Source organism: Rhinolophus hipposideros (genome assembly GCF_964194185.1).
Source record: "Rhinolophus hipposideros genome assembly, chromosome: 21".
NCBI classification, from domain to species: Eukaryota; Metazoa; Chordata; class Mammalia; order Chiroptera; family Rhinolophidae; genus Rhinolophus; species Rhinolophus hipposideros.
In genome coordinates this window covers 38,554,392-38,574,268 of record NC_138067.1, presented here as the reverse complement: position 1 = coordinate 38,574,268, position 19,877 = coordinate 38,554,392, and the positions used below count along the sequence as shown (strand labels likewise).

Below are 19,877 nucleotides of genomic sequence, written 5' to 3'. Positions count from 1 at the left end.
GTAAAGGATTTAGACAATTGTGTACTCTGCGCTCGATCAAGAACAAGAGCCAAAAAGATAGTTACTAGGCACGTATGGCTATTTAAGTTAATAAAAATGAAATAAAATTTAAAATTTCGTTCCACAATTACTCTAGTCACATTTTAAGTGCTCAGTAGCCACATTTGTTGAGTGTATCATATTGGACAGTGCAGATAATAGAATATGTCTATTATTCCAGGATGTTCTATTGGACAGTGCTCATTAGTAAGGAGAAGTGGTATGGGTTCTGTAAGACAGGAAAGTATGACCCCTACACTGGGAAAAAAGCAGGCAACAGAAATAGCCTTTGAGAATCACCAGGGGTTGGATTTAACAGACAAAGCCTTCACAGTAGTCACTATACATATGTTCAAGTAACGAAAGGAATTATTTAAAAATAAAAGAAATGAAAGATCCAAGATGGTGGAGTAGATAAATACTATGCCTGTCTCTTTCCGTGAACACATTAAAATTACAACTAAATTATACAACAATCAACCTGGAGAACCATCTGAAGTCTAGCTGAACAGAAGTTTTATAATGAAGGATATACAAAAGCACCTTGAGACTGGTAGGAGGGGCAGAGATATGCAACAGGTGGCCCCACATGTGTGTGGCGGTTGAACATCAGGAGGGATATCTAGGTTGTGGAGGTTCCCCCTGAAGGAGCAAGGTACCCCAGGCCCACACCAGGCTCCCCATCCTTGAGTACTGGCACTGGGAAGAGAAGCCCCCACAATACCTGGATGTGAAAAACAGTGGGGATTACAACAGTCCAGTGGGAAGGAATGCTGTGGGAAACACCTTAAAGGGGCTGCACACTACCTCACTCACAGACACTCACCCTGGGCTACAGCAGAGGGACAGTGACACTCGTGGTGTTGGAGACATATAGGAAAGAGTTGTGTGACTGCGGGGCAAGGACTGGTGGGATAGTCTCCATTTTCCATTTGTGGGGTTCTCACATGTAGATGGCAGGCAAATGCCATCTCTTCTGTGTTGAGCCTTCCGCAACACAGCCAAATCTGAATCTGATTTGATCTGGTGTATTCCACTGGTATCCCAACACTGGGGACAATTTTCTCAGTTAGTAGCCAACCTGTCCTGCATTGCACTCATTCTTGGAAAATTCTCAGGGGTCCATGGGCCCCAGCTGAACAGAAACTAGCCTCGGTGTGCTCTGAGACTTTTGCTGAGTAGCAATCAAGGGTCAACTATAACAGGAAAATACACACAAGGAACATTCCTGGATCACCAGTGCTACTGCCAGGGCCCCACAGGGCTCCTACTACATAAGGCCACCTGGCCAAGACAGGGAGACATAGCAGATCTACATAATACATAGAAGCAAACACAGAGGGGCAGCCCAAAATGAAGAAACTATTAAATAAATACATCCCAAATGAAAGAACAGGAGAAAACTCCAGAAAAAGAACAACAAAATGGAGACAAGCAACCTACCAAACACAATTCACAACAATGGTTATAAGGATGCTCAAGGAACTAAGTGAGAACTTCAACAAAGAGATAGCAAGCATAAAAAAAGAAACCATAGAAACCATAAAAAAGAATCAGTGAGAAGTGAAGCATACAATAACTGAAATGAAGAATGCACTAGAACGAGATCACCAGCAGAACAGATGAAGCAGAGGATCGAATCAGCGATCTGGAAGACAAGGTAGCATAAAACACCCAATTGGAACAGCAAAAAAGAAAAAAAATAATTTAAAAAATGAAAATAGTAACAGACCTCTGGGACAACATCCAGTGTAACAACATTCACATCATAGGAGTACCAGAAAGAGAAGAGAGAAAGCAAGAGATTGAGAATCTATTTGAAGAAATAATGACAAAACTTTCCTTACCTGGCGAAGGAAATAGACATACAAGTCCAGGAAGCGCAGAGTCCCAAACAATATAAAGCCAAAGAGGCCCACACCAAGACACATCATAATTACAATGCTGAAGGTTAACGACAAAGGATCTTAAAAGCAGCAAGAGAAAAGAAGTTAACTACAAGGGCGCTTCCATAAGACTGTCAGCTGATTTCTCAACAGAAACTTTGCAGGCCAGAAGGGACTGGCATGAAATATTCAAAGTGATAAAAACAAGGATCTAAATCCACGAGTACTCTACTGAGCAAGGCTAGCATTAGAATTAAAGAACAGATAAAGAGCTTCTCAGATAAAAAATAAATAAAAGCTAAAGGAATTCATTACCACCAAACCAGTATTCCCAAAAACATTAAACGAAAAAAAAAAAAGAAATGTTAAAGGGACTTCTTTAAGAAAAAGGAGGTGGAGGGAAGAACATAAATATGAATAATAAAATAGCAATAACTATATCAATTATCACTTTAAATGTAAATGGATTAAATGATCTAATCAACAGACAGGGTAGCTAAATGGATAAGAAAACCAGACCCATATATATGTTGTCTACAAGAGAACCACTTCAGATCGACAGACACAACAGAGACTGAAAGTAAGAGATGGAAAAAAATATTGCATGTGAATGGAAATGAAAAAAAAGCTAGGATAGCAAAACTTATATCAGACAAAACAGACTTTAAAACAAAGGCTGTAATAAGAGACAAAGAGGGACATTACATAATGATAAAGATTCATCTAACAAGAGGATATAACCCTTGTAAACATTTATGCATTCAAAATAGAAGCACCTAAACATATAAAGCAAATATTGACCAACATAAAGGGAGAGATCAACAGTAATACAATCACAGTAGGAGACTTTAACCCCCCATTGACACCAACGGACACATCTTCCAGACAGAAAATCAACAAGGAAACGGGCCTTTCCTAACACAGTAGATGAGGTGGATTTAATTGATGTTTTTAGAGCATTTCATCCCAAAGCTGCAGAATATACATTCTTTTCAAGTGCACAAGGTACATTTTAGACTATATGTTAGGCCACAAAACAAGTCTCAATAATTTCAAGAAGATTGAAATCATATCAAGAGTTTTCTCTGACCACAGTGGTATGAAAGTAGAAATCAATTACAAGAAAAACACTGAAAAAACACACCAAACACATGGAGGCTTCATAACTTGCTTCTAAATAATGAATGTGTCAATGAGATCAAGGAATAAAAATCAAAAGAAACCTTGAGACAAATGAAAATGAAAACATAACATTCCAATATCTATGGGACACAGCAAAAGCAGTCCTAAGAGGGAAATTCAAGAAACAAGAAAAATCTCAAATAAACAATCTAACCTAGAAGGAACTAGAAAAAAGAACAGCAAAGAAAGCCCAAAATGAGTAGAAGGAGATATAAAGATCAGAGCAGAAATGGCGACAAAACAACAACAGCAATAATAAAACAATCGATGAAACCAAGATCTGTTTCTTTTAAAAGATAAACAAAATTGATAACCCTTTAACCAGACTCATCAAGAAAAAAAGAGAGAGGACCTGAATAAATAAAATCAGAAATGAAAGAGGAGAAGTGACAACTAACACCACAGAAATAACTAACACCACACAAATACAAAGGATCATGAGAAAATACTATGAACAATTATATGCCAACAAATTAGAAAACTTGGAAGAAATGGATAAATTCCTAGAAAGACAATCTTCCAAGACTGAATTAAGAAGAAACAGAAAATCTGAACCGATTACTACTAATGAAATCAAATCAGTAATCAAAAAACTCCCAATAAATAAAAGTGCTGGACCAGATGGCGTCACAAATGAATTTTACCAAACATTTAAGGAATTAACACTGATCCTTCTCAAACTAGTCCAAAAAAGTTCAAGAGAAGGGAAAGCTCCCAAGCTCACTTTACGAGGCCACCATTACCCTTATTCTAAAACCAGACAAAAACATTACCAAAAAAGAAAATTATAGGCCGATATCCCTGATAAACATAGATGCAAAAATTCTCTACAAAATATCAGCAAACCTAATTCAGCAATACATTAAAAAGATCATACACTGTGATCAAAAGGGATTTATTCCTGTTGTACAATGTTGATTCGATAGCTGCAAATCGATTAATGTGATACCACATAAAAAAATGAGAGATAAAAGCCATATGATCATATCAATAGATGCAGAAAAAGCATTTGACAAAATCCAGCATCCATTTATGATAAAACCTCTTATCAAAGTTGGACTAGAGAGAACATACCTCAGAATAATAAAGACCATATATGACAAACCCACAGCTAACCTCATACTTAAATGGGAAATGCTAAAAGCATTCTCCTTAACATCAGGAGCAAGATAAGAATGCCCACTTTTATTCAATATAGTATTGGAGGTCCTAGCCACAGCAACCAGACAAGAAATCAAATAAAAGGCATCCAAATTGGAAAGGAAGAAGTAAAACTACATTCTTCTCAAGTACATGCAGAACATCCTCTAGGATAAACCATATGCTAGGACATAAACCTTGATAAATTTAAAGGGATATGGATACAATGTATGTTCTCTGATGACAATGGAATGAAATTATCAATAACAGAAATTTGGGAAACTCACAAGTATGTGTAAATTAAACAGTACTCTCTTCAATAACCAATGGATTAAAGAACTTAAAGGGAGATTAGAAATACTTTGACATAAATGAAAATGAAGACATCATATACCAACATTTATGGGATGCAGTAAAAGCAGCGCTTGAAGGGAAATTTAATAGATATAAACATCAATATTAAGAAAAATAATAATTGCAAATAAATACTCATATCCTTTTTCATTTATGTAATCCCCATGACAACTCTAAGAGGTAGATCTTAACTATTACTATCCCTGTTTCACAGATTAGGAAAGTGAGGTCCAGCGAGATAAATCACTCACTCATGGTTCTCCTGCTAGAAGTTGCACAGGCGGGGCTCATATCCAGGCTGTCTCATACCTACCTCTTGTTCCTCACCCTTCAACAGGACTGTGTCATCTCAGATGGAGCAAAGAGGGGAGTGGATGTGCTCGGGGCTGGTAGAACAGGGGAAGTGACTAACTTTATCCCACCACCCCTTAGCACTTTCAGAAGAGCAGAGCAGACAGGACCAGACTCCTAGTCACTGTCTCCCTCTCACTGTTGGGGTCCCCCAGCTTTAACCAACAGGCTGCAAACTGCCAAAGGAGAACATGTTATAGAAGTCAGATGGCAGGTGGAGCGGGCAAACCATTCTCTGAACATAATCTCCTCCCCAGGACTCCTTTCCCTGAGCTTTAGGAAAGCCCCTGGTTTTGTTTTCCATCAAGCACTGTGAGGAATCTAGTTTTAAAATTAAGACATAATGTGCCTGTTATGTAAAGAGTATGTCAGAATGCACACAAGAAGGGGAAAGGAGAGGGAAACAAGAAGACAGGTGATTTGGACATTGTAAGAAAACTCACTCCTTTCAATAAATACTCGGTCTTAAAAACAAACAAAATAATTACAAAATAATCAGGAATGTTGAGAATTTTTTTAAACTTTTAACATTTCTGGGGTGGGGTGCGAACTTTTAAAAGAATAACTTTTTGGGAGGGAGATGAGGGTAAAGGGGATCAAATATATGGTGATGGAAGGAGAACTGACTCTGGGTGGTGAACACACAATGGGATTTATAGATGATGTAATACAGAATTGTACACCTGAAATCTATGTAATTTCACTAACAATTGTCACCCCAATAAATTTTTTAAAAAAAAGAATAACTTTTTGTTTAGGACAGTTTTAGATTTACAGAACAATTGAGAAGATAGTCCACAGTTCCCATATACTCCACCCCCAGTTCTCCCTTTATTAACAACTGACATTAGTGTGGTACATTTTTCACAGTTAATGGACCAATATTGATACATTACTATTAACTAAAGTCAATACTGTATTCAAATGTCTTTCCTTATCTCCTCATGTGCTTTTTCTGTTCCAGGATCCCATCCAGGAGAGCACATTCCACTTAATTTTCAGGTCTCATAGGCTCTTCTTGGCTGTAACAGTTTCTAACTTTCCTTGGTATTAATGACCATGGCAGTTGTAAGGACTGATTAGGCATTTTGCAGATTGTCCTACAAATGGGATTTGTCTGATGTTTTTCTCATGATTAGACAGGGGTTATGGGTTTGGGGAATGAAGACCACAGAAGTGGAGTGTCATTCCCATCACATCATCTCAAGACTACATACCATACACACTGTCCTAGTTCACCTGGCTAAGGTAGCGCTTGTCAGCTTTCTCTACTTAATGTACTAGTTTTTCCCCTTTCCTTACTGTCCTCTTTGGAAGGAAGTTACTATGAGCAGCTCACACTTGAGGACCGAGGAGTTATACTCCACCTCCTTAAAGGTGGAGTGTCTACATAAATTATTTGCAATTCTACGAGAGAGATTTTTCTTTTTCCCTTATTTATTTATTTCTCCAATAATTTATATCCGTATAGAGTCATGGATATTTATCTTATATTTGCGGTTATTTTGTGTTAACTTAAATTCTTCCAGTTTGGACCATTAAGAGGTTTCAGTTGGGTCCTGTGTCCGTTTGACATACAGCCGTCTGTGTGACTGGGGCACTTCCTTACTTTCTTGCACCATGAGATGCTCCAGGCTCATCTTGTATGTTTTTTATTCCAGTCCTAGAATCAGCCATTTCTCCGAGGAGTCCTCGTTCATTTTATTGTAGCATGGCATTAGAAAACAAGATCTCGGTGGTAGTGTCGTTGTTGCTGCTGGGTAACATTTGTTTTGATTACAAAATCATATGACACATTTGATCAAGTCTTCTATTATAAAACACAGCATTGTTCTATTCCCCCTAGGAAAGAAAAACTGCTATCTGTTATACTGACATACTTTGTTATCCTTATAATATTTATTATACGTTTACTGAAAGAGCACTTTTAGGCTTATGTGGAAAAAGATTTTTTAATAAATCACTCTTTGGTATCTATGAAGGAAAATATAAGCTTAATTAATTGGTTAAGGCATTCCTCAAAGTTCCTCATACTCAGAACCTGATTCTTTTGCATGATTTCCCCCCAAAATTTTTATTACGAAAATTGTTGAACATACAGTGAATTTTAAGCAATTGTATAGGGAATATATATATATATATTTATGAATATATTTATATATATATATATTTATGAAATACACTTTCTTTGTACACATCTATCTGTCTATCCATCCATCAAAGTATCTCAAAATAAATTGCAGATGTTTTGACTAATTTTCTGATTAGAGTTCTTTTTTAGGGGGTACTTTTCACTTTATTTTACTTTTCTTAGCCATTGCAGAATATATTGAATTGAGAATCTAGGGGGTAGTATAAACTCTATGCATTTTTAGGTGTCACAAACAGGAAGACACAACCTGAAGCCTTTGGTTACTGACTTTCAAACATATCTTGTCAGTATACAAAAACAGCTGTACAAAATCCCTGTCAGGAGAAACTAGCAACTGCCAATCTGGCTCGCCGGGGCTGGCCGCTTTGAAGTGAGCTGGGCTAACGGTGGGGGGAGAGGGGGATTCATCATCTAATGTCAGACAGCAGCCTGGGGAAAGTCAAATGATGGTGAGCGTATTCGAAAAACCCTCGTTTCCCAAACCAGCTCCTCAGATGCTTTTCTCGAACAGGGTAGAGTTCTTGATGTTTATGCTTTCCCATAAATATTGTCCTTGCATTGTTAAGAACATTGTTTTGTTTTGTTTTTTTAAGATTTTATTGGGGAAGGGGAACAGGACTTTATCGGGGAATAGTGTGTACTTCCAGGAGTTTTTTCCAAGTCAAGTTGTTGTCCTTTCAGTCTTAGTTGTGAAGGGTGCCACTCAGCTCCAGGTCCAGTTGCCATTGCTAGTTGCAGGGGGCACAGCCCACCATTCCTTGCGGGAGTCCAACCAGCGGCAGCTCAGCTCAAGGTGCTGTGTTCAATCTTAGTTCAATCTGGGGGCGCTGCCCACCATCCCTTGCGGGAGTCGAGGAATTGAACTGGCAACCTTGTGGTTGAGAGCCCACTGGCCCATGTGGGAATTGAACCGGCAGTTAGATCCTTCGGAGTTAGGAGCCCAGAGCTCTAACCGCCTGAGCCACCGGGCGAGCCCATAAAGAACATTGTTGATGGAGCATTTCTTAGAAGAGTGCTCAACGATCATCTCAGGATTTGCTTCTAAGCTTGGCTTTCTTCCTTTTACAATGTGTCAGTAGAAGGGTTTCCAGACACCAACCAGAATTCATATTCCTTCTTTAAGTGACTTTTAAATGATGTGTGCTAAAACATTAAGGGATTGCAGTGGTCCCGTCACCTCACTGGGAACAATAACCAGGGAAGGGTGACTGTGCCGTGATTGTTGTCCAGTGGAGAGAAGCTGTAAGATAAAAATCTGCTTTCTAGAGACGTTGAAATGTGGAAAAGAAACAGAGTAGCTCAGAATCGATACACTCACATAGATAACGAATGATTAGCACTTACTATATGGCCGATTTTACCTTCACATATTGCTTTTCTGATGCTCTTCCTTTCTTTATGTACATGCAAGTTTCTGACCTATATCATTTTCCTTCTCTGCAAAAAACTTCTTTTAACATTTCTTGCAAGGGAGTTCTCACACAAATTCTCTCAATTTTTATTTTTGTGAGAAAGTTTTTATTTCTCCTTCACTTCTGAAAGACAATTCTTAGGGAACAGAATTCTATGGTAGTGTTGTTTTTCTCTCAACACTTGAAATATTTCGTTCCTGTCTCTTCTTGTTTGCATGGTTTCTGAGAAGTTGGATGCAATTCTTATCTTTGCTTCTCTATAGGTAAGGTGTTTTTTCTCTCTGGCTTCTTTTAGGAATTTTTTATATTTAATTTTATGTAGTTTGCAAATGTTATGCCCATGTTTGGCTTTTTTATTGAAGCAGGGTGTGGGGTCAGTTGGCATTTTTCCTGCTTGTTGTTCTCTGAGCTTCCTGGATCTGTCGTTTGTCCATCTGACATTTGGGAAAATTCTCAGTCATGATTGTTGCAAATGTTTCTTCTGTTCCTTTCTCTTTCTTCACCTTCTGTTATTCCCATTGTGTATGTCATATTTTCGTGTATATTCTGGTATTTTTTCAGTCTTTGTTCTCTTTATTTTTCAGTTTTTAGGTTTCTATTGCTATTCCTCAAGCCCTGAGGGTCTACTAATGAGCCCATCAAAGGCATTCTTTATTTTGTTATAGGTTTCTGATCTCTAGTATTTTTTTTTGTTTTTTCCTAGTATTTTTATCTCTCTGCTGTCATTGCCCATCTGTTTCTATGTGCTATTTACTTTGTCCATTAGTGTCCTTAGCATATTAATCAGAGTTGTTTTAAATTCCCAGTCTGATAATTCCAATACCTCTGCCATGTCTGGTTCTGATGCTTGCTCTGCCTTTTGGTATACCTTGTAATTTTTTGAGAGCTGAACATGTTGTGCTGGGTAAAAATAATTGTTGTATATAGGCCCTTTGTAATGTGGTGGTAAGCGGTGGGCAGAGGGGAAGCACTCTCCAGTGCTCTGATTAGGTCTCCATCTTTCAGTGAGCCTACGCCTCTGGACTGTGAATGTTACGAATGTTTCTCCTTTTTTTTTCTTCCTCTTAGGTGGGACATATGGTTAGAGAGGGCTGGATTTGAATAATTTTCTTCCCCTGGGTCAGTTATGTTCTGATGATACCCTAGCAGATTAAATTCTGGTTAAGTAGTTTGCCCTGTATGCAGGCCTTGTTAAAGAACAGAAGACTCTGGCATATTTTAAAAGGGTTTATTTTCCCTTTCCCCTGCTACATGATGGGATGTTTCTTCATTATTTATTGGTTGAACTCCTGGAAGTAATTCTCACAGTCTTGTGAGGGCCTCTTATAACTGGGTCTCCCTAGAGTTTTTAACTCTGAGTTGTCCACACGTAGCCTCTGGTAATTTGTCCATTACAGTTCAGGTTTCCCACCCCAGCACTGATTGCTGCAGTGGTTTTGCTTGGTACGTATCTTTTCCAACAAGCAGCGACTCCTTCATTTGCCTGCCTCTCCAACCTTGGGTGCAGCAGTATGCCCTGTGTCCTCCCATCTCTTAAGGATCCAAGAAGAGTTGATTTTTCAGTCTGTTCATCTTTTGACTTGTTAGGATTGAGTGGCACCTTCCAAGCTCCTTACATGGGAACTGGTAACCAGGACGTCGGAGGTCTGCTTTTTGTTTTTCATTAACATGTCATCACACCTTTTCTCCCAGACTGTATTCTATCTCATCCTCAGTACTATCTGTCTTCCCCCAGACAATCTCATAGTTCCTGGATCAATTTAGCAGTTTTCTTTGTTCATTTCCCACTCTAATTTAGCAAATGCTTCAATTATGGCCAACTTCAGCAGGAGTGAGTCAAATTACAGGTAAGAAGATCCTGCCTGGACAAGATGGGCCACCACGCACTGCCTCCTGCACAGGTGAGATACCTGGAAATGAAGCTGGTGTACCGTGTGTCTGAGTTCATGGGGTGGAGCCAGGAACAAGACATGGTAAGTAAAATGTAAAAAGTTCTGTACGCACAAGACTACATACACAGTGTAACAGTCATACATACATAGGTAAATGATCATATTTCAATAATGTAATCATTTGTAGTATGACAGAGTACCTGCCTCATATCAAAAAAAGTGTTGCTCGGCCTGTAGATTTCACCCTAAACAAAATACTGGCATCAGGAAACTCAAAGCGTTGAAAGGGAAAGAACCATTAATAACTCACAGAAATACGTGGATATTGTGAAAACTGCTATAAAGATGTACCATAGAGCCCAAGGTTATTTCACTTTCTTTAGTTATGGAGTTTCCATTTTCAATAGCAAGCTAATAGAAATAGCGAGCGTGCCTCTCGCCCCAGTCTACACTCCACATAGGGAGGGCTCTAGCACAGAGAATTTGTTCCCACCTGCACTCCAGCTTCTATTCTACACTGTGTAGGCTCGGGCAATCTTACTGGTTTCAATTTCACATGTCCAATTAATATTCTTGATGGCTGGATTTACATGCCTTCTGTTTCCCAAGACTAGACAGGAGAAACATTCCCCATTCAGACACAACCTTCACCCCCCAATGCAATCAAGCAAGAGACTTAACCACTTCTCCTAAAGCTTGTTGAATCATCTCCACACTTTCACCTTAATTCACCTTAACTCTTGCATTCTTAACGGCAGTCTCCATTAAAACTTTATTAACAGTTTGGGTTTTACAACACTCGGTAGGGAAAGTGTTCCCCAGCCAGACATAATATCCATTCCCACGAAACATTCAGGTAAAGGAGACACAGCTTATTAACACAAAGCCTGTTGAAACATTCCAAATCTCAATCCCATCAACCTTTACGTTTGAGAGAACAAACTTGATGTTCTCTCAATACAATTATAAGCCACCCAGGGCTTCAGCAATGGATTTTGGTTCTACAGTTCATGGGCCCCTGTATGAAGAACTATAGAAACTTCTCTTCCCCACCTCCCTGATTAATTTAACCCACTCTGCTGCAAAGGCTTTCGGTCCCCAGTGAGGGGTTGAGTCAAGGGACCTTGGTCCTTTTGTCAATCTCAGTTCATCTCCCTAAGCATTGCTTGAAGCAGTTGCAGGTAAGATTTCTTATTATAATCTTTGAATCTTGACTTTTAGAATATCTCCAAACGAGGGTAAATAAAGACTTGTTTAGGGATCTTTAATTCCGGGGGACCAGTGTGGGGTCCTTTTGGCCTACACCACCTTTGGTAGTATTATATGAGGTATAATCATAAAATATGGTGAATGTTTAAATAAAAAAGATTGCAGTAAAAGGCACATTGTCATTAATCCCCTTCAAAATACTCCCCCTCACTTTGAACACACTTATCCCATTGTTCTTGACACTTTCTGAAGCAGTTCTGGAAGTCCTCTGTCGTGAATGTCTTTTTTGTGTTGTTGTAGCCATATGTGGCCAAATAGGTGGCTACATTTGATTTTTGTGCTCCACTGGGTTTCTGCAGCTTAATTGTACTCCAGAGTTCTCAGAACTATTTTCATTGGTGAGTAGTTGTTAAATCATTTCTTTTCTTGAGGTACAAGTGCTGGGACTTCCCAGTCCACCAATCTTGCTAATGTCATACTCCTAAATGTTTTTCGGTTTGTTTTTCTTTTTGTTTTTGTTTGTTTGTTTTTTGTTGTTGTTTTTTTTTTTTTTTTTTTAGAAATAAAGCTAGTCCATAGGGAACAGGAATTTCTACATGGTCTTGACTTCAGTTGGGGTGCTTTCATGGAGCTAAACTCAATTCGGACAAGCTAAGACCCAAGGAAAACTAGCCTGTTTCTGCTTTCTCCAAAGGCACTGATGACTGTTCTGATACTGAAATTTGGATGACGAGGCTCGGTGGACAGAAATTTCAGGCACTGATAAAAAGTAGAGGGATCTCTTTCTTCTCACAGAAAAAGATAAACTCCTGAGCTCTGATCTGTTTAGATTGGAGTCGACCCATGGCAAGTGTTTGGAAATGTCTCAGTTTGGCAAGATTTGGATCCCAGACCTTTCTCAGGCACTGTGGACGTGTCAGCCGTCACACTGAAGATCATTGCCAGCCATGCCCCCTCCACCAGGGAGGAGGTACTGATCCAGACTGCTGGGATGGTCATCCCCAGGTAAGGCATATAGTTGTACAAATTGATCTATGTCATAGGGAACGGAGGCCCAAGGAGGATCAGAGACCCCCAGACATAGCTGCTGGAGGTCATGAAGCTGAGAATCCCGTGAGGCATTCCTCACAGAAGCACCAGCCCCGCCAGGTTGCTCAATACCAGAAGGCTTAGGTGGTTCGTGGTCATTGGCATCCAAAATGCTGGAAGTCGTGGGATGAGTGTTTGTAGACGTTACAGGTAAAGGGTTCTCTTCCTTCACTGAAGTGATCTGGGTTGGTGCTTCTGGTGACAGACTTGGCCGAGTTTGTAGCTGCTGCTTCCTCCTTTTGATGCGTTGGTTTTTGAACCAAGTCTGGGGAGGGAAGAGCTAAGCAGGTTAATACAGGGGGATATGCCCAAAGGGGAAACCTCATGTTCCTCAGGAATTAGGTTGTTTTGGTGTGAGAAAGCTAATCTCGCATCTCTTCATATTTAGCTGAGCAAGAGAAGTTTGTTCTCTCCTTTGCTGTCCTGGGTTCCAGAGGGCAAAGGGGATGTAGGGTGGTGCTAGCAGGGGGTAGAATGTTCTGGGCTTTCAGAGAAGGGATTCTTAACTCTGAGAACATGGAGTGGGAGTCTAGCTTGGGGTATCTTCGGGATTTATCTAGGGGTTCTTATGCCCTGAATCTTCTGTGGGAACTTATTTGCAAGGCATCTAGATAATTACAAATGTCCTGATCCAGGACAAACTAGAAATAAACAGGAACAGACCCAAATGGGAGTATCTGAGATCGAGGCCCTAAGGGTCTCCTGTAGCATTGTGGGTCTGGAATCAAAAAGGCCTGGGTTCAAATTCTAGCTCTTGTATTTATAATTCTTGGAAGACAGTTCCCCTCAGTGAGCCTTAGTGTTTCTCAGTGAAATGGGTGATCATGAGAATAACAATTCCTGGCACATAGCAATTATTCAATAAACAGGAATTCTGTGATGATTAAAAGTGTGTGTGAGGCTCTGGGGTAGGTGTGCTATCTAGAGACACACTCAGGGACCCACCTTTATTACTAACTCATCAAGATGAGTAGCTGAAGTAAGTGCTGTCATGGTAACCCAATGTGGGTACATGGTCTTTTCGAATGTATCTTTCAGTATTCGAAGCTGTTCTGGATTAAAGATGGTGCGGTACCGGCGAGTAGACCCTGGCTTTTCTGCAAAGGGAATAGACAAAAGGCTTTCATAAAAAATATATCCACGATGATGTAAAGTCTAGCATAGGGAATATAGTCAATCATATTGTACTATATTGTACAGGTGGACACTAGACGCATCAGGGAGATCACGTCCTAAGGTGTATAAATGTCTAATAACTATACTGTGGACGTGAAACTAATGTAATATTGAATGTCAACTGTAATATAAAAATAAAAAAAATAATATAATTAAGAAAATTATATATTTTTTTATAGAAATTGCTGTATACCAGAAGCAGTGTGTGACACGAAGCATTGTCATGATGTAGGATGATTTATGGCACACTTTAAAATACAGCTTCTCTCAACCATAGTTCACACCTGACTGATTGCACCGAACAAGTTAAAACTTGTCACACACTGTTACTAAGGTGCAACACGCTGCTTCCCATGTTGAAGATCCCTACCTTTCCGTTGGTTGGCACTCGGCAGCAGCATTCACCGTATTTTGTGATAAGAACGGAAAGGCTCCGTGTCACACGTTGCTGCTGGTATATGGCAATTTCTGTCAAATAAGATCATTACAATGTGTCCTCATCCACCTTATTCACCAAATCTGGTACCATGCAACTTCTGGCTCTTCCCCAAAGTCAAAATGGCCATGAAAGGTAAAGGTTTTGAATTGATTCAGGACATCAAAGCAGCCACAACAGAACAACTAAAGACACTCATGAACAAGGACTTCCAGAACTGCTTCAGAAAGTGGCAAGAGTAATGGGATAAGTGTGTTCGAAGTGAGGAGGAGTATTTTGAGGGGGATTAATGGCAATGCGGTTTTACTGTAAAAATTTGTTTTATTTAAACATTCATTGTATTGTTTGATCGCACCTCGAATTGTTTGCCTCCATTCCTTTATTAGTAAAATGGTCTCAGATATCCTCAAACATCAGGGAGACAGAGAGAAAAAGAGACAGAGAGAGAAGGAGGAGGAGGAAAATTAGCAGCAGCAAATAATTAATGAACAGAATTCTTTTCCTTAAGAAAAAAACTAGAAGAAAATTTCAAAACATGAAAATCAATATTCTAAAGATATTGTATTCATACACAGAAAATGTCTTGAAAATAAAGGAAAATCAGATTGGGTAAGTGTTCGTGGAAACTGGCAGCTAAAAATAAGCCCTTAAACAATAGAAGAGTTGGAAGAGTAAGTGAAGGAAATATTCCAGAAAGTAGAATGAAACAGATAAACTGGGGACAAAAAGAATGAAAAGATAGGAAAATAAAGATCTGATCAAGGAGGTCTAATATTTGACTAAGAAGTATCAGCAATATTTATTTAACTAAAAAGTATCTCTTTGACTAAAATTAAATTTTTTAAGAAGGGTTTTAAAAATATTATGCAAGAAATAATTTAAAATTTGAAAAAAAAGTACATGAGTCCCCAGATTGAGATATTCCGTGACAAGCACAGTAAATGAATAAAAGGCTCACTGCTGAAAAATACCAGAATACCAAGATTATAAAAAATCCTAAGAGCTTCAAAAGGCAAATAAAGTTTTCTTACAAAGAAATGGTAATTAGAATTCTATTGGTCTTCAGAAAAGCAATGCTGCATATTAAAAAACAATGAATCAAGGACTATAACATTCTTAAGGAAACTGTTTTCAACCTAGAATTCTCTATGCAATCAAATCTATTCTTCCATGTGAGAATAAGACAAAGACAATTTCAGATACTCCTGGACTGAGCCAACTCACCTGCCATTTACTCTTTCTTAAGGAACTGGCATGAGGATATAGTTCAACCCAACAAGATAAAGAGCAGGGGGGAATTTGTGTGGGAGCAAAAAAATCCACATAAGAGTGACAAAGGTGAAGTCCCAAGTTGACACTTACACACCAGGCTTAGAAAGCAAGCAGGGTCAATTCCAGGAGGAAAGAAGACAATCAGAAAACTAGATTCAATTGACTATCTGGTGGGTTTTGGTATTTGGAAAAAAAACACACCTGAATATGCCATAAGCCAAATTGATAAATCCTGCAGTTGAAAATTAAGAAAGATCCATCTAACCTCACTCCAGTCAGAATGGCTATCATCAATAAATCAACAAACAACAAGTGCTAGTGAGGATGTGGAGAAAAGGGAACCCTCGTGCACTATTGGTGGGATTGCAGATTGGTGCGGCCACTATGGAAAACAGTATGGAGGTATCTCAAAAAACTGAAAATGGAGCTACCTTATGACCCAGCTATTCCATTCTTGGGTATCTATCCAGAGAATTCCAAAATGCTAATTCAAAAAAATCTATGCACCCTTATGTTTATTGCAGCGCTATTCAAAATAGCCAAGACATAGAAACAACCAAAATGCCCATCGGTAGATGACTGGATTAAGAAACTGTGGTACATTTACACAATGGAGTATTACGCAGCCATAAAGAAGAACAAAATTTTACCATTTGCAATGATATGGATGGACCTAGAGAACATTATGCTAAGTGAAATAAGTCAGACAGAGAAAGACAAATACCATATGATCTCACTGATATGTGGAATCTAAAGAATAGAATAAATGAATGAACTATTCAGAAACAGTCTCAGAGATATAGAGGAAAAACAGAGGGTTGCTAGATGGGAGGGGGGTGGGGATAAGCTGGAAGGTGAGGGGATTAGAAAGCACAATCAGTAACCACAAGATTGCCCCCGAGATATAAAAGTCAATTTGGGGAATATAATCAATAATGTAAAGATTGTATATGGTAGCCAATGGACACATGTCTTATTAGGGAGACCACTTCAGGGATGGTATAGATGCCTGATCACTGCACTGTACTCCTGAAGCTGACGCTGAATAATAATGAATGTCAACTAGGCCAGCCCAGTGGCTCAGGCAGTTGGAGCTCCATGCTCCTAACTACGAAGGCTGCCGGTTCGATTCCCACATGGGCCAGTGGGCTCCCAACCATAGGTTGCTGGTTCAATTCCTTGAGTCTGCAAGGGATGGTGGGCTCCGCCCCCTGCAACTAAGATTGAACAAGGCACCTTGAGCTGAGCTGCCGCTGAGCTCCCGGATGGCTCAGTTGGTTGGAGCACATCCTCTCAACTATAAGGTTGCCGGTTCGACTCCCGCAGGGATGGTGGGCTGCACCCCCTGCAACTAGCAACGGCAACTGGACCTGGAGCTGAGCTGAGCCCTCCACAACTAAGACTGTAAGGACAACAACTTGACTTGGAAAAAAATCCTGGAAGTACACACTGTTCCCCAATAAAGTCCTGTTCTCCTTCCCCAATAAAATCTTTAAAAAAAAATAATGTCAACTATAATGATATATATATATATATATATATATATATATATATATATATATATATATATATAGTCACAAGAAGTGGAGTACAGCATAAGGAATAGAGAGAGTGGAAATGTAACAGCTGTATGCGATGTCAGAGGGGTAGTAGATTGGGGGAGGGGGGTTATCACTCTGTGAGGGGTATAAATGATAAAGTCTAACTATTACAGTGTTTTGTACACATGAAACTAATTTTTAAAAAAGATCCATCTAAAGTACATGGGGAAAAAAGGAAATTATTAATACTTCCCATTATGAAGTTTATGTTACATGAATCATTCTAGTATGGACTAACTCAGTGGACAATGTTTACATAATTCTGATTAAATTACATTGTTATCAACTTGACCAAAATAATTGATACTAAATCATTAAATTAATTAATGTTAATTAAATATTAAATTATTAATATTAACCTGTATTGGAAAGTTGACTGGAGTGAAATTGAGGAAGGATGTGGCTATGAGTCTAAAATTATCATCTACCAAACTGAGAGGTCAATATATCAAATTGATGAATTAATATTTTTATTAGGTTAGTGTTAAACAATATGAAACATATCAGAAGAAGCAGTTACAAGTTCCGATAAGTGGACATGTTGAGGCACAATTCAGTTTTTTCTCTTATGAAAATAAAATAATTTTTAAAACAATTTTTTAAAAGATTAATAAAATTATATTCATGTTCCTAGAAAAACAAACATACATTTCTAAACTAGGCTCTCCAAATACAATAAAAAAAGGAGCATGTTGATAAATATCACAACATCAACATTTAAAATATTTAAAAAATAGAACTCATAAATAAATTGAAAAACACAAGCCACATACTGGGAAACTATATTTGCAACGAATACAAGAGATAAATTATTAGTATCTAGAACACAACAAAAAATATTCTAAGAAGCCTCAAGGGAAAAAATACTTGAAAATGGGAATGGAGAGAAGTGGGAAATTATCAAAAGAGAAAAGCAAAATGGACTTTAAAGTAGAGTGAAGAGTCTCAATTTCACTGGTTCTTAAAAGAAATGGAAATTGGATCAAGTACGATTTGTTACCACTGTTAAAAACAAGGCAACGGGCCCAAAATGGAGTCACTTTTGTGAAGCCTCACATCACCAAACCAAGACTTAACAATGACAGTGTTGGTTTTCCCAGAAATGGAATTTTAAACCAATCATTCAGGAACTGTTTCATCAGCACCGGTTGAATAATTGCCAGATTATTTAGGGGCTACCCCGCCATCCCCTAAAGGAAGGTGACCTTGCTTTAACCAATCCACTTTTTGCCTAGCATTTATAACTTTCTTGTTCCTGCTCCCTTCTCCCTATAAAAGTCACTCATTTTGTACAGCTCCTCAGGGCTCCTTTCTATCTGCTAGATGGGATGCCACCTGAATCATTGAGGAAAGCCAATGAGATGTTCAAAATTTGCTCCGTTGCATTTTGTATTCTAACACCACCAAATGGTGGACATTTAAAACGTATGACAGTACCGAGTGTTTAAAAAGGACGTGGAGAAACAAGAAAACTCACGTTACTGCTGAGAGTCCAGTTACAATTTATTTTTTCAAGTATTCCCTATTGGTTTACCCCGTGGTTCCCCAAACTGACAGCCTGGTGTCAGCAAAGCCCAACGGCCCTTATAAAGTCTCCCCCCTCTCGCCACTCAACTTCTAACATCTTAAACATATGTTGCCTTTGCCCCAACCTACCTGCCATAATATCTTTCAGAAGTAGAATGTCCTTATCAGCTGTGTGTGTTTCTGAGCTCCCGAATTTCGTCTGTGTATCTGCTGGGTTTAAGGGCCTGACATTTAAGCAAATTTTTGATGTAATCAGGTCCCACCCTACCCCTCCCTCGTGTCACACCCTCCAATAATCCATTCAATACCTGCTTACTGAGAACCAGTTCTATGCTTGGTGCTGAGGGGCACTGGGAATAAAAGTGTGATTCCAGACTTAATCCCTGACCTCAAAGAGCGAAGGAAAACAAACGAAAGTCAAGCAAACTGAAAATGGATAAAATATTCAAAAATTTCACTGAAGACAAAAGAGTAAATAAACAGGGTTCTGAGTAGATGGCCATCAGCTGTGACTAGTTGGCCATCAGCTGTTACCAGTTAGCCATTAGCCACTGGCTATCTTGATTGGTTGGTTCACAGAGAAGCGGCAGGTTGAGGATCACGTGGCTCCTGCTTCTTGTGTCTCCAACCCAGCCTCCTGCTGCGTAAGTTTATTTGTGTGGGTGTTCTGGTAATGCTTCTCTCCACGAGGAAGGTCTCCATCTTCCTGCAGTGGTCCTCAGAGACCCGTGTAGGTGCTCAACACAAGAGTTTTGGAGGCATGAAAAAGAATATTGGACTCTTGCTGGATGACCATGTGGCTGTAATTGACTTTGCTACTACAGGATTTTGAACATAATAAAACTTTTGATTATTTAGTGTCTATTGCAATATCGGGAGCATGTATCTAACTTGGTGAATTATATGTTGTCAATTTAGCTAGTACTTTGTGCCACAGGACATTTCCACTAGCCTTTCTCAGGCATGCCCAGTTTGTAAGCCACAATTTTGTTTTCCTATTTTAATTTAACATACCTAGAGAAAAGTGCACAAATGATTAGCAAATAATAGGAGATTTATCACAGCCACATCCAGATTAGAAACAAAATATTACCAGCCTCCTAGAAGCCCCTTATATTCCCTTTTGGTTTCTGCCCACTAATGTTAGCTACTCTTCCGA

At 39.0% G+C, this 19,877-nt stretch overlaps 1 protein-coding gene across 1 annotated transcript in view; it reads left to right on the top strand.

Moving 5' to 3' along the window:
• Nucleotides 1-12,357: 12,357 nt before the first annotated feature.
• Nucleotides 12,358-19,877, top strand: part of LOC308489393 (galectin-10-like) — a 34,456-nt gene continuing 26,936 nt past the window's right edge. The window contains exon 1 of the mRNA XM_081030429.1: nucleotides 12,358-12,622. Coding sequence (XP_080886555.1) covers nucleotides 12,461-12,622 — 162 coding nt within the window. The 5' untranslated portion in view covers nucleotides 12,358-12,460. The remainder of the gene's footprint in view (nucleotides 12,623-19,877) is intronic.